At 36.8% G+C, this 16,214-nt stretch overlaps 1 protein-coding gene across 1 annotated transcript; it reads right to left on the reverse strand.

Annotated features, from left to right (window-relative positions):
• Nucleotides 1–4,697: 4,697 nt before the first annotated feature.
• LOC309961634 (N-alpha-acetyltransferase 38, NatC auxiliary subunit-like) lies at nt 4,698–5,275 on the reverse strand (the record flags this gene model as incomplete). Its single annotated transcript, XM_082839083.1, has 1 exon — nt 4,698–5,275. The coding sequence occupies one exon, from the start codon at nt 5,273–5,275 to the stop codon at nt 4,913–4,915; it is 363 nt and encodes a 120-aa protein (XP_082695209.1). The 3' UTR covers nt 4,698–4,912.
• Nucleotides 5,276–16,214: the final 10,939 nt, after the last annotated feature.

Below are 16,214 nucleotides of genomic sequence, written 5' to 3' on the forward strand. Positions count from 1 at the left end.
TATGTATTGGAGTTTTCAAAGGGATCTAGGGTGAAGCAACACCCTTGGTTCAAACAACCTTTTTATGCACATTTTCAAACTGGTACACATGGTAAAATAGCAATTCCAAAATCTTGCAATACTGTGGAATCAATAACTTTATTGGTATCTATCTATCTATCACCTAGCTATCATCTAGCTTATCTATCACCTAGTATAAGACCTAGTGTAGTGGTGAATTGCCTGACTCTGGGAACAGATTATGTGTTCAAAGCCCAGCTCTACTGTGTACTATTTTAATGAAATAATATATGGAAAGGATCTGGTACTTACTAACTGTCAAAACAAATGTTTTCCTTATTTCCTCTATTTAATCATTAATCTGATTGAAGAGGTAAATTTTCATTTATGTGATTCATAAATCACATTTTATGACTGTGTCCAAATTGGGTAGAGTTAAAGTGTTGAAGTCATCTGATTCTCACTGCTGTTTGGGTTCAACTTAAGACCTAGATTAGTCTTTTGAGAAGAATTAGGTTGGTTAAACAGAATTTTGGATTTTATGTTGGATCAGATCTATGGATCAGATCTTTGGTCTATTATTCCATAGCGGGCTCTGAAATTCTTAGTTAATGAAAAGATATGCAAGTTACATATAGCCATTTATGATGTGACATAAATTTGTACCATTATCCTTATATATTAATTTATAATGCTAGAGTGTATAATTATAAAAATTATTATTGTCATTTATAACTTCTAAATATGTATTTTAGGCAAAATAAAGTACTTTTCTACTCTATAATTTTTAATACCTTCAAATTTAACACCCTTTTTGACATTAGGACTTGGAATATCATAGTTTATGATATGTACAGTGATGTTTATTGCATATTTGCTCTTTTCTCTAGCTTGAAAGGGGTATAATTGTTATTGCCAATTTAGCATGATAAACAACTTAGAAATTCAGAATGAGAAAAATGCTAGAAATTAATTATATTTGTCAAAGCATATGTAAACATTAATAAAATTTATAATGATTTGGGTGCTTAGACTTGATTTTAGATTTTTCTAATAGTAGTGGGAGACCAGACTGCTTTAAGAGTGTATGTTTTATATATACAAAGAAATGGAGGTAGGGAGTCTATCCTCTTTTTTTTTTTTAACTTCAATTTTGTGCATGTGTGTGAAAAAATGGAAGATATATTTGGAAAGGAAAAGAGAGAAGAGTGGGTCTAAGTTACTTTCAGTTTAGTTGATTATTTAAAAATTTGGAAAAATGTAAATAAGACCCATAATATTCTCAAAGATAAGAAAGAGGGCAGGGAAAACCAACCAGAGACTTGGTTCTGTCATAATTATGATGTGAAATTAAAATTCCATTTCTTCTGGGAAGTTTTCCCTGGTCCTCAGCTGGAAGTCATTTCTTCCACTTCTGACTTTCCAGTGCATCTCCTAAAGCACTTAAGACCTTGTCTGGTAGTGATTTATGGACACTCTCCAGGGTCTTCTGATACTATAAGATTATAAACTAATTGAGTAGAGGACTTATATCTGATTCTGCTTCAAGGTGGAAGGCAGTGGCTTCTAATGGAAGAGCATGGCGTTTAGAGTCGGCAAGAATCCAGTTTCAAGCCAAGCTCTTCTACTTCCTGTCTGACTACACATTAATTTTCCTGTGCTTTGATTTCCTCATATATAAAATGATGATAATAATACTTAGTTTATAGCATTTGGGAAAGATTTTATAAAATAATTCCTGCCATGCTCCTGTTCCTTGCATATATTCAATAAATGTTAGCTCTCTTATTTCATGTCTCTGATAAGCATTCCTTTCTTCCATGTAGGAGGCATTCCTATAAACAAGGAGTGAATCAGGCATTTTGCAACTGCATCTCTCACCATTGGAAAGGCAATGTAACCATTACGTTTGACAAGTATGGCTTGTTGGATGTGATCATTAAGTGCTTTTATTCCCCCCCATGCTCCCACACTGTTATTTTAATTTGTTCAATGGGACCAGTATTTCCCCTTTTCTTGGGTAAAATTTTGCGGAAGCCCCATGACTTTTCTGATTACTTTCAGATAGTCAAGTTCTCTGCCAGTAATATATAGGTCTCATTTCATGTGATAATTAACACTTCAAACTTCATTGGACTTCCAGCTACTCTTTTCAGCTCACTTCTGTTGCCTGTTAGCCATGGCCTGATGGGTCGGTGGAGGGGGAGCTGATTGGCCTCTTCCACTGACTTATGCTTCTAACTCAAAAGAGGCAAGAAAGTTATTATTTGGCTAATACTGTCACAAATTGGTACCAGAGTCACAGATTATTGCTGTTATTTTGTTATATTTATTTTCTAAGTTGGAATTTTAACTCTTAGAACAGTTTTAATGGATACTTCAGGGACCATTCCAACATAGGCCCTCCCCATTGCTGGAGATTTTCTAACTGCATTCCCTTTGATGTGAATGAGATACTTTCTCTGGCTGAATATGAGGTTCCCATTGGCCTTGGGTTATTGATGGGCCTTTCACACTTTCATTCAAATAATATATCTTGAGCCACGACTATGTGTCAGATAGTCTTCTAAGTAGATCAATTAGTGAACGAAGATTTCTACCTTGGGAGCATGTATTTTAAAGGAGAAGACAGAAAAACAATAGACATAATAAGTAAATAACACAGCATGTTAGAATGTGACATATACTATGGAAACAAGAGCAGGTTAAAGGGGATCAGTAGTGCTTGGGTGGGGCTAAATTGTAATTTTAAATAAGGTGATCACTTCAGGTCTTATTGACAAAGTTGATTGCAACTCTTCCCTTTCAGGTATGCTCACCCCTTTGCAATGTGACTTTGCTGCTTCAGGAGTAGAGTCTCTCTCCATCTTTTGAGTAGAGGCTTGGCCATGTGATTTGCTTTGGCTAACAGGCATTAACAATTGTGAAAAAGGCAAAGGCTTGAAAATGATTGTGCATTGGGGTTTGCCCTCTCTTTCTGCTAGGGAATCCTTTATCACCAAGTGAAGAAGCCTAGTTTTGCCTGCTGGAGGATGAGAGCCCAAGGGGAGATAGAGCTCTCAGCTTTCCAAACCATTCTAGCTAAGGTCCCAACTGAGGCTGAGGACCATCCAGCTGAGGTCATTCTAGATCCAGCTCCAGCTGAGCTGGCCTAGACAAGAAGATTATAGTAGCCAACCCACATAATCATGATCAGTAACAAACTGCAATAGCTTTAAACTACTGAAATTCGTGGTTGGCAATACCTTACTGATACAATGATGTTTTAACAAAAATGAAGGGCATCCTTCAAGGTGGAGGTGGGTTAGCTTTCTCTGAGTACCTAGATTTGTGGGTGGGGTTGGCTACTTGAATAATTTCCAGGTTCTGTTAAGGAGAAGGAAGGTATGAATTATGTTTGGTTGGTAAGAGTGCCCACTGCTGTAGATCCCAAACAGTTACAGGAGAGGAGAATTAAACTCAGTCTGGGTGGTGGAGAGGGATAAGGAAATGAACCTATGTGGGGGTAACACTTAAAATGTAGGTTGGAATTCTAAGTAACAGGTGGCCAAGACAGCTGGGAAGAAAAGGACAATGAATCCTTACAACAGAAGTGAACAGCTTGGGCAAGGCACAGTGATCTGTGGATCATGGACTTTGGGGGAAATGCAAGTAAGTTGTCTTGTCTGAAGTAGAATTGTGCCCAGATATTTACAACATTATCTGAAGGAATTCATCAGCTTCATCTCTGGTACAAAGAAATATCCAGGAACAGGACTATTGAACTTCAAGTATGATAGCATTCCAAGAGATTTCCTGGGAAATTGGTTGCCCAGGGAAGGTCTAGGCAAAGGCATTTGTGTGTATCAGTTTACAAGGAATATCTGATATGATATTCCCATATCTAGATATTCCCATAACTAGAACAATTTCCATTGAACCATTTCTTTAAGAAGGAATATAATGGTGAAAAACTTAAGAACTCTGGGCCCAGACCGAAAGATTTTGAATCCCAATCCTGCTACTTCTTAGCTGCTTGACTTTGGTCAGTTTATGTAAACTTTCTCATCCTCAGTTTCTTTTTCTGTGAAATGGGCATAACACACTTCCTTCCTGTTCCCCACTGCCATCCATTGCCTTATTTCCAGAGTCTAAAGTGTAATATTTCATGAACTGCTAGTGCCTAGCTGCTTGCCTTGGATGCATATACTCCTTTTTACCTTTCTTATATGTAGAATGTCAGCATTCATGGGATTGCACGTCTGTTCTTGCTCTGCATAATCATACAGAGAGATTTCCTTCCCTGCAACCTCAGGATTTACATTTAAAAATTGAATTGATAGCTACTGCTCTGAAAACCATTTCCCTCATCTGTTCCTGCCTTCCAGGTTTAGAGAATTTAAATATGCATTTAACCTATTTTTAATTGGTTGAATTGCATTCTCTAAAAAGATATGCTCAAATACTAATCCCTGGTACCTGCAGATGTGCCTTTACTTGGAAATAGGGTCTTTGCAGATGTAGTCAAGTTAAGATGAGGCCATCCTAGATTAGGGCGGGCCCTAAATGCAATGACCAGTGTTCTTAAAAGAAAGGGAGATTTGGAGACATACAAACACGCTCAGAAGAAAGAAGGCCATGTGATGACAGACGCAGAGATTGGAGTGACGCAAGGATTTCTATGGCCCTCTGTGCTGTGGTTGTTGCAAAAGCTATTATCAATATTCCCATCAGGAAGAAATGGATCTATGCAAGAAATTCAGTGTTTAAATACATAAATGAAGACCATCGGCAAGGAATAACTTTTTTCCCTTTATATCTTACAGCCAAAACATAGGCTTTCTGCTGCCAACATTGATATTTATCATTATCTTTTTCTTTTTTTTTTTCGGTTACAGATTTAATGAAGTCTGAAAGGCATGCGCAATCATGTTCAGAGATAGGGAGGCCCCGCCAGGCTCTCTCTCTGCACCTCGATAGAAACGATGTGGATGTGGTGTCCGGGTACCATGGCCAGGCTCAGCACACGAGGTTCCCCGGCAGAGAAGGAATTCGACGGCTTGAGGAACTCCTGCGCCGAGCCCAGGATAACACTGCAGTCACGGTTGGTGAAAAGGAAGCAACCGACCAGTGTCCGCCCATCTGTCATGCGAATGCGCATGGTCTTGTTGAGCAGCGCCTCCAGCTGCTGCCTAGCGTGCGTAGCCAGCGAGTCCTCGCGCTCCCCATCTGAGTCCCCTGCGCTGGAGCTGCTTTGACGCCGGCTGCAACAGCCATTCTCCTCTCGTAGCAGCATGATCCAGCAGCGGCCATTTGTTCCCAGGCCTCCTCCAGGCCCTTCAACTTCCTAAGAACCTTCCGGGTCCGGTGGTCTGAGATCTCGCGAGCGTATCATTATCTTTTTCTTAAATTTAAAAACAATTCTATTAATGTTCCTTTCACTGTATCAGATTAGTTGTGTTGGATGAGAATAATAATGATAGCCAGATCGTCATAAGATGCCTTTATCAAGTTTTGTTTTGTTTTGTTTTCAGCAGACTTAATGAAGCAAATCAAGATTTACCAGTCCCCTGGATACTTCTTTACTCTTTAGCAAAGGGATTTGAATGAACAGTTACTGATGAAGAATGACAGAGCATTTTGGTTAGTGCACATAAAATTGTTGTTTGTTCAGGTTATAACAAATACACTTTAAATTTAATTTCAAGTTTCCTCTTTCTTTTCTCTTTGAACTTTTGCTTTGAAATTCTTCTCACGGCCAAAATGCTTTCCCAAATTGCATAGACACGCCATTGCTTCTGAGACCGAATTAGCCTCCGAGATGGGCTCACACAGCCAGCACCACCTAGGCCTGCAGGCCAATGCTAGTTTGTAGCAGTGACCAGGGAGATATCAGCTTCCTAACTGATCTCCCCCTCTTCCCAACCTAATTATTTGGAGACCTTCAAGCTTTCCAGAAATATCTGCAATTAGTCAGATGGTGTCTAGGGCTTTGTTTAAAATTACAATAGAAAATTTATCAAGACCATTTGGTCTAATCTCTCTCATCATCTTCCCTATAGATTTTTCCTCTTCTCTCTGGAGAGTTAGAAATGAGCTGTCATGATTATTATATAATTACAGAGAATAATAACAATAATAATGCTTGAAATTATTATTACACCATGAATAAGAATGATATGTAAAGATAACTCCTTGTCAGAATTAGAAAGATTTTCTTCCAGAAGCTCAAACAATGAACAGTTATTAGCTTTACAACCTCTTTTTGCTGATCGTGGTTGGAGCCCTGGTTTCGTAAACCAGGGGTCATGAGTTCATACTTCACTAGAATGTCAACCTACATCTAGTACCTAAACAAAATGACTTGTACAAAACAGTAGTTCAATAAATGTTGTGCATGAGTTAATAGATAAATTAATAATAGGGAAAATTGGGGGGTAAAGATAGATTATATTTTACTATAAGTAATGTTTTTGAATTGTTTTTGGGCAGCTTATGTGTATGTAGCAAATATCTGGTTAGGCAAAGTTTAAAAAGAGAAAACACTTAGAATGTAAAACTATACCTTGAGTTTGATTTCTAGTTCTGGTATTTTTCTGTGTCCTTGAATAAGCCACACCTCTTGGAGTTTCAGTCTTCACATTGGAGTTTACACACACACACACACACACACACACACACACACACACACACACACACACACCATTAAAGGTTTTCTTTAATCCAACTTTAAATATAAACTTGAAAGCCTCTAGTCTCCTATCCTTAGTCTTATTTCCATTCCCGTCTCCCCAGCATCAGCCACTTCATACATTTATTATGAATTCTTCCAGTCACATACAGGAATGTACACATATGTGAATGAAAAAATATAATATTGTGTGCCTACAACTTTTAAAAACTTGCACAGATGCTATCAAAGTGTATATAGTATCCTGAAACTTGCTTTCCCCCTCCTCACTGTAGTTTTCAAGATCTGTTCTTTTTCTTTTTAATATTTATTTATTTATTTTTATATTTGGCTACATTGGGTCTTAGTTGTGGCATGTGGGATCTTTTTCATTGTGTCGCGGGACTTCTCTCTAGTTGTGGCGCATGGGCTCAGTAGCTGTGGTGTGCGGGCTTAGCTGCCCCACAGCATGTGGGATCTTAGTTCTCTGACCAGGGATCGAACTGCGGATTCTTAACCACTGGACCACCGGGGAAGTCCCTTCAAGATCTGTTCTTAATAATATATACTATCTTATAGCATATATTATTTGATTCTCCAATGCATGACAAACAGCATACCTTAGTGCTTCAGAGAAAGCATAGACTCTGGAGCTACACCATCTGGGTTTGTAACCTAGCTATACCATTTATTGCTGTGGCATCTTCGGGAAGTTACTTAACCTCTCTTAACTGTCTCAGTTTTCTCATCTACAAAATAGGGATTATAATAGTACCTAGATCATGGAGTTGCTATGTGAATCAAATAATTTACCAATCCTTCAGTATAGTGCCAGCACATAGGAGGATCAATATATGTGCTTTCTAAATGAAAGAAAACAACTGATGAACGTTTTGTTTTCCATTTTTTACTATTACTAACAACGTTCCAAAGAATGTTTCATGTATATATTCTGGTTCTTTTGTGGGAGTGTTTCCTCAATAGTGTATTAGATATGGAATTGTTAGCTTATAGGGTTTATATGTTTCCAATCTTATTAGATTATCTTGAATTGCTCTCCATAGTGATTGTACTAATTTATGTTCCTACCATTGTTTAAGAATTTCCATTTTTTCTTTATCCTTGCCCAACTGAGTATTATCAAACCTCTCAAATTTTGCCAATCTGATTCATGTGAAATGGATTTTATTTTTGTTATTATTTATTTCCTTGATGGTAGGTAAGGATAAACATCTTTTCAAATGTCTTTTGGACATTCTGAGTTCTTCTTTTGTGGATTGTGAATTCTGCTTTGCTTGGCATAGGAATCCAAGTTTATTGTTTCCCTATAGGAAACATGCATTATTCCCAAATAACTTCTTGAATCAATCCCATTGATGCGTAATGACACCTCAACTATATAACACATTTCCATAAGTGCACCCATATTTGTTCTGGCTCACCATTCTGTTTCCTTTACTAATTCTCTCATCAATATTACCTTCAAATTACAATAGCTTGAGAAAGATCTTGATGTCTGGTGGGACATTTTGCCTCTTTTATTTTCAGATCTGCCTTAGAAATACAGTGTCTGTGACTCTTCCATGTAGATTTGAAGATCAGTTTATATAGGTCTATAGGGATACCTTGTTGGGAAGTTGTCTGAAGTCCCATTTAACACTTGATTAATTTGGGGGAAATATAAATTTTTATGATATTTGTGATTCCTTCTGAATTACTCTCCATTTATTTAGTTATTTCTTTATGTCCTCAAAGAGCATTTTGTAAGTTTCTCCTGAGGAATAAATCAGAGTGCATGTGAACACACAAAATGAAAAAAGGTATGTATATTTAAGTATTGTAATTTTAAAGGAACTGTGTATAATGACAATACACAGGAAAATCCTCAATATCTGATTTTATCCAAATACATTTCCCTTTGTCTTCAATGAAACTTTTATCAACTCTTTGCCTAAATAGTAATAATATTGAATCTTACTTTTTTCCTGTTTTATTTTTCCAGCCCATATCATAATAGAAAAGTTATGAATAGTGAATTATACAGAAGTGAGCATTCAGTAAAGAAAAAAGTAGGACATGTAAGCACCTTGAAAAATCATATCCCTCCAAACCAGGACTCAATCATAAAGTTTTTGAGAGGGATAATTTAAACAAAATGATAGAACAAATGTCCACTCTACATATTTACTTCATTTTCTCTAACTCTTATGTTTGTTGATCTTTCCTTCTCATATGTTATGGATTTTTTCATTTGTGAAGAATTATGTTTGAAATTTTGGAAGACAGGTAAGAATTCTAAAGCACAGGCCTTGCCTAAATTGGAAGCTATCACTATTAGTTAAATGGCATAAGGACAATGAAAAAGAACATCTCTTTTAATGACTAATATTGTGGGTTTCATAAAATCTTATGGGTTTTTTTTTTTTTTTTTCTGGTTTCACCTGTCACTTCCTATCATTGCAAGTTCTATTCCCTCCTTCAGGATTGACACTCTTTTAGGGACTGAATGCTTGTGTTCCTTCCAAGTTCATATGTTGAAGCCCTAATCATCGCTCTCCCCTGACCTGCCGCCCCCCACCCCACACACTATGTGATGGCATTAGGAAGTGCAGCCTCTGGGAGGTAATTATGTTTAGATGAAGTCATGAGGGTGGGGTCTTCATGATGGAATTAGTGCCCTTATAAGAAGAAACCAGAATTCTCCCCCACCCCTAACCTCCTCCCCCACCAAGTGAGGGCACAGCAAGAAAGCAGCCATCTGCAAGCCAGGCAGAGGACCCTCACTAGAACCTCACCATGCTGGCATCCTGACCTCGAACTTCTAAGGATCCAAAACTGTGAGAAATCAGTGTCTGCTGATTAAGCCACTCAGTCTTTGGTATTTTGTTATAGCCGCCTGAGCTAAGACATTCTCCCATCTTTTGGTATCAAGCCAACCTTCAGTGCCTAATTCAAGCATCATCTTTCTTTATGTGTATGTGTAAGTGTATGTCTACAAATTGGGCAGACTCTATTTTTAAACACAAGTTTCACAAGAATGAATTTTCCCTGTAAAAGTTGTGAGAAATATAAAAAGTAAAATATGGCACTAACCCTTTCTGCCCTCACAGATTCCTCATACCAGGAGTAAACACTATCATTTTAACAGCATGAAGTATTAACTTTTAGTACTTTTTCTATTAAAATGCCATCTCCAGTCCTTTCTTTTATTGTTATTTTCTCCTGCTATTTGCACATAGCCCTTTGTTACATTTTGTTTAATATTCAGAAGTGGCTTTATAGTAAATTAAGGAAGCTTAATCTTCAGGAACACTTACTTGCACAGTCTCCTTCCAAAACTCTAGAAGTTTTATATGTATGTATAGTTTTATATATTTACAATTTGGGGGAGTTTTGGTTTTTTTCAGTGCTTTCTAAATTGCATAATTTTCAAGGCCCCACAAAGCCTGGATATGCCCCTGCTTATACTATACTTATTTAAGTACATGACTATCTTCCCCATTAGAATAGAGAATGTTTTCTTGAATGTTTCCCCCTGCAAAAAAATGTGTAGCTCATCAACTTGCTAATAGTAGATGTGTGATAAATTTAGGATTAAATGAGCTTCAGTATGCCGAGGATTGTTTACAAGAGTCAGAGTTTTAATCAGGAGCAGAGAATGTAAGTACATCATAGCTTGGATGTTTTGTTTTCCCTGTCGTGTAATATTCATTGGTAAATAAATCCTAACATGTTAGTTTCATTTTCCACCTGCATACTAATCAACATATTCTAATTGGTATATATTGAATTCCTACATTGAGTAAGGACCAAAAAAACCTCTCACTTCTTATACTTCAAGAAGGCCAGGTTAGATTTCTAGCTCTTCAGTCTAGGAGACTTCCTCTAAAGCAGTGTTGTCCAATAGAACTTTATGAGATGATGGAAATGTTCTGTAACATCTGTGCTCTCCAATATGGAAGCCATTACATTTAAATGTAAATAGCTACACAAGACTAGTGACTACCATTTTGGACAGTGCAGCTCTAGAGGTTTATGAATAATGTGACTCACTTGGGAGGGTTTAATTAAATGAATAAATACATCACTTATAAATAAATGATGAAAGATCAAATTTAGACAATATTGCAGTCCACTCTTCTGGCAGAAAATTTGTAGATCATGTTTAGCTGCATGCAAACTTGATAAAGGAAATCAACACACAGCAATGTAATGAATTGAAAAGGCAATTTCAAAGCAAATGTAAATAACACTGTTTTTTAAAAAGCTATGCTAAAATGAAGACAGAAGGGGAAAAAAAATTCTTTCAAAGGAGCCAAGAGTCCACAGTAAAACATCTGTCTCTTATTCAGCCAGAGAACAGAAGCAGAACAAGAGAGAGATTAAGAAGGCCTATAGGTATGCTAGAAATCTCATTGTTTCACTGTGTGCAAGTATTTACGTGGGAAGGGAGAAATAAGGGTAGTGGCTCCAAAAACACTGATATGAAAAGGTATGAGCCAACAGAGACCTATGGTCCAAAACAGTACCACTCTTATCTCCCAAACCTCTGGAATTTGCAAATTGCACTATTTACTTTGCTAGCATGACAGAGGAAATATTCCAAATGATATGCTTACTATGGTCAGCACTCCAAAGTTACTGTTCTAATGATTCCTGTTTAAAACAAATAGAAACACAAACAAAAACATCCTAGACCTCTCTTTTTTGTAATCACTCATGGCAGGTTATGTATATAAATTCTTTGACAAGAAGATGAAAATACACCCCCGGGATGCAAATTAAATTACACTTCCCTGAAATCCTCATTTTGTATTATTTTAGAAAGTGCCTGCATCTGTCATTGCTATTTAGCACATATTTATCATATTATTTCAGGGTTGATGGTGGGTTTTTGGTCTAGAAGATAATCTTTCACATGCAGTTTTTGCAACTTATTTTATTTTAGAGGTTATTTGGTGACTTTTTAGATTTTTAAATGTTGGTCTTTAAATACATGAATATTTCAGCATGAATTTCTAGCTGCAAAGGAGAAAAATGTATATTTTGTTGTTATACTTTATTACATATTCGTAATATTTTGTTGTTGTTTGAATCATTAAGCATGAGAAAAATCTCATTATTTGGCTACCTTTTTATTTTATTTTATTTTATTTTATTTTATTTTATTTTTGCGGTACGCAGGCCTCTCACTGTTGTGGCCTCTCCCGTTGCGGAGCACAGGCTCCGGACGCACAGGCTCAGCGGCCATGGCTCATGGGCCTAGCCGCTCTGCGGCATGTGGGATATTCCCAGACCAGGGCACGAACCCGTGTCCCCTGCATCGGCAGGTGGACTCTCAACCACTGCGCCACCAGGGAAGCCCTTGGCTACTTTTTTATAAAAGTGCACACAGCATAGCCTAAAAGCACAAAAGATTTTCTGTATGGGTTAAAAAATAATTCAACATGTACCTTGCTTCCTAAAGGATAAACAGCATGGGGATAGCCATGATGTGGGTTCAGAATTTCTTCGTAGCTTAGCTTGTGGAATAAAATGAGTGACACCTGTTAGGCATCAGGACACATTGAGAAGCAGGGTCAGCGTTGTCCAGATGAGATCAAATTACCTGATGGGAGAGTCCATTTGAGTTTTGCTTGTGTTTTAAAACCAATCTTTTCTTTAAAAAAAACCACAGTAATACATGACTCTTCAAGAAAATTATAGTACCAGCACATAACTCTTGCTCCTATTTCAGTTAATTTCTTTTAACTATTTTTGTGTCTAGGCTTATTTTACATATCTTTAATCAGACATTTTCAATGCTTATTGTTTCACTTGGCATTAAATGACTCGCCTCTTTCCAATTGATTTATAATTTTAGAAACATTATTTTCTTAATGACTATATACTTGTCAACAAAATCCACAGTGACTGAATGACTAACTCAAAGATTCAGGGAATTATTATCTAGTTTATAGATTATTCAGAACTCAATGTATGAAATTCCCCTGCTTGTTAAAATCTTTAATAGTAGTTAGTAAGACAAAGAAGATGAACTCAAAGCAGTAAAATTTCCTTCTTAAATACAATCTAGCTGATTCAGCTCTTTTAGACAGAAGGCAAAATTAATTTAGAAAACTAGCCTTAAATTGTAGTCTCCCTAGTTCTGAGTCTTAAAGTAAATGGGAAGCAACTGAGAAGCATCTTCTTAGCTGGCAGAAGAGCAGAGGCATTAACCCTTGGGGATGGAGGATAAAGAGCTTCTCTCACCCTCCTGAAGAATGAAGTAGCACGTGGAAAGCAGTAAGCTGCTGGTCTCAGAGTTTCCCAGAGGATATCGACTTTTTTTTTTTGAGGCACAGACAAAGGTGGTCACACCTATCTTGAATATTTTAAATACTCTTTGCCTCAGTAGGCTAGGGAAAACCAGAAGCCTGTTAAAGGTCAGAGAAACCAAAGAAAGGAAGTAATTTCAAGGTGTAAGAGGAAGTCAACAGGATCAAATATGCTGAAGATGTCAAAGAAATACAGAGAAACTTTCATCAGATTTGGTAAGAAAACTGTCTTTTAAGGACCTCCATGAGAAAAATTTTAGTAACACTGTGAGAATAAAAAGTTCATGTAATTAAGAAGGTAGAGAATAGGTAAAGAATTAATGAAGGCAGAGGATATCGATTACAAATTTGAGGCTCTGAAATGTATAAGGAATTAGAGAAATAAGACAGCAACTATAGGAGGTGGCAGCATCCATAAATACCCTTTTAAGATAGATGAAGACTGTATTAGTTTTTTATTGCTATTGTAACAAATTACAAAAATTTAGTGACTTCTTATAATGCAGTTATGTAGTTCAGAAGTCCAACATGGGTCTTATGGGACTAAAATCAAGGTGTCAGTAGGGCTGCATTCTTTTCTGTAGGCTTAGGGAAGAATTCATTTCCTTGCCTTCTCTAGCTGCCAGAGGCCACTAACATTCATTGGCTTGTGGCCCCTTTCCATCATCTTCAAAGCTAGCAAAGAAAGTCAGGTCCTTCTCATATTACATCACTAACCTCACTTCTGTTGTCACATTTCCTTCTCTGACCTTTTTTCTGCCTCCCTCTTCCACTTTTAAGGATGCTTGTGATTACATTGGGATCACCTGGACAGTCCAGGATACCCTTCCTATTGCAAGGTTCTTAAGTTAATCCTATCTACAAAGCCCCTTTTACCAAGTAAGGTAACATTCACAGGTGTTAGAATTAGGATGTGGACATCGTTGGGAGGTTGTTATTCTGCCTGCCACTACACCTGCAGCTATGTATAAACTGAGGCAGAAGAATCCAGAGATGAGGAAATGATTGAATTGCTGAAAAGGGAAAATGTAAGTATAGCAGCAAGTTGCTTCAGCAGTCAAGAAGGACAAATTAACCTGAGTCAGAAAGGGTAGGTCATCTTGTCTATCAATGGGACGAAGGCAAATACGGCTTATGCAGGTATAGATATAGACACAGATACACAGTTGACCCTTGAACAACATGGGTTTGAACTGTATGGGTCCATTTCTATGCAGACTTCTTTTCAACAGAACATATTTCAGTACTACAGGATTCGCAGTTGGTTGAATCCGTGGATGTGGACTGCGGATGTGAACAGTGGGTATGGATGAACCTCGTTTGTGGAGGAACTTCGTATATGGAGGGTTGACTCTAAATTACACATGTATTTTGACTGTGTAGGTCAGTGTTCCTAACACCCATGTTGTTCAAGGGTCAATTGTATATCTATATAGATACATAGAAAGAGAGGAAGAGAGAGTTACTGAAATGGAGAGAAGTTAAAAGCTGGAGCTCAGAATATATGATCCGTGAAGGAGACAATGTAAGGTGAAGAGGTGCAGAATGAGAGACTTCAAGTGAAAGTCTTACACAGTGTTTTGGGGTCTTGGAGAATTTTAAAAAGGATGCATAAAAGGATGGCAAGTAACATTTAGGATCCTGATGATCCTTAACAGGATAAATGTGTGGTGGGTCAAATCTTCATGATTCTAATTATTCCTTCAAAAATGCTCAGCCCAAGCAGAAAAAAAGAAAACAAAACTCAGGAGGGGTGGAGGGATGAAAACCGATTTATATTGCTTGGATGAATGGCCTAAGCAGCTTGGAATATATTGATAATTGGAGCACTGAAGTTTCAGATGTTATGTGTGGTCACATCTTACACATAAAGAGGCAAGAAAATTTAGGAATTTAATTAAGGAATCTAAGCTCCAACCTTATAATTTTATTTTGTATATAGAGATATATTACCTCCAGAGTTAAATATATATATATATCTGAATCCCAAAAGGGACTCACTTGAGAATATAAGAACATTGGCTTTGAATTCAGAAATACCTGTATTGGAATTTTGGCTATCATTAATTAGTCATGCAAATTGATGAATTGCAGCCTTAGTTTCTCCTTATGTGTAAAATAGAGATTGTGCTTAATTTGCTGGGTTTTTAGGAGTAAAACATTACTAATAATATTTGGAATATAGAATATATTTAATCAGTTATTTTATGCTATTTTTATAGCAACATAAATGGAAAAAGTCTAAAAATCCTTATTATAATTTTGATAAATCTGCCTGACTGAAATATTGATAACTAGTTCCAAGAACTGCTTTTTTCCTTCACTTTTACATTCAATAAATGACACATTTGAGAGATTTCCTTTGGGTTTCACAGTAAATTGGCGAAGTAATGATTTTACATTTGGTTCTATTCTTAATGTCTAATAGAAGTAAAATAACTTCTAGATTATTTCAAATGCACTGAAAACATACATAGCAATAGTTTTCCAGCTGCAAAATTGATGCTGAAGGTACTTAAATGGCACATAGGATGTTGAATGCCCATAATCACAAGCCGATTCAGTGCTGCCACTTGGCTGAAAACATGAGTTAATGTTTTAAAGTAAGTAGAACTGGAGTAGCATCTCTCCTTTAAAGTCTGTTAGATTGCAGTGCAAGATCTGTGAACAAGCACATAAGTTATATGATTTGTATCAGTTCCTGAGTCCCTTCTGTGTTCTTCCCAATAACCCCACCCCATGTGAATTTTAAGGATTGTATGTATACATCTAATGAACTTGATGAACCTCTAGATGGCGCTTTTACATTCTTGATGATTTTATTAGTGGTTTGTTTTCTCCATGAATAGATTTGTAGGTGACACATATATCCCATTTTCTCAAGTGAATTAACACTGTATAAACAAAATTCACATATTTCAAATACGTGCTAGATCTTGGAATATTATGTAAATGGAGGGAGCCCCCCCCACTGTGAAAATTTGGCGTTAATGGAAAAGTTATTAAATTTTAACACTTGTCATTCTTCCTCCTTAAATTTTCTGATATCTCTCAGATAACTATAAAACAAAAAAGTTTTGCTTGAGTATTTTGTTTGGTTAGAAAACATGTCAGCATGTTCTCAGAGGTACTCCAGAGTGACACACCTGTCAACAAGGCTGCAGCAGTATTCACAGCTTTGCTTTCATTTAGTTAATGAAATACTTAGATTATGCATATGAACTGTTCCTATTTTTTTACTGGTATCC

The sequence above is a fragment of the Leucopleurus acutus genome (assembly GCF_964270905.1).
Source record: "Leucopleurus acutus genome assembly, chromosome: 5".
Lineage (NCBI taxonomy): Eukaryota > Metazoa > Chordata > Mammalia > Artiodactyla > Delphinidae > Leucopleurus > Leucopleurus acutus.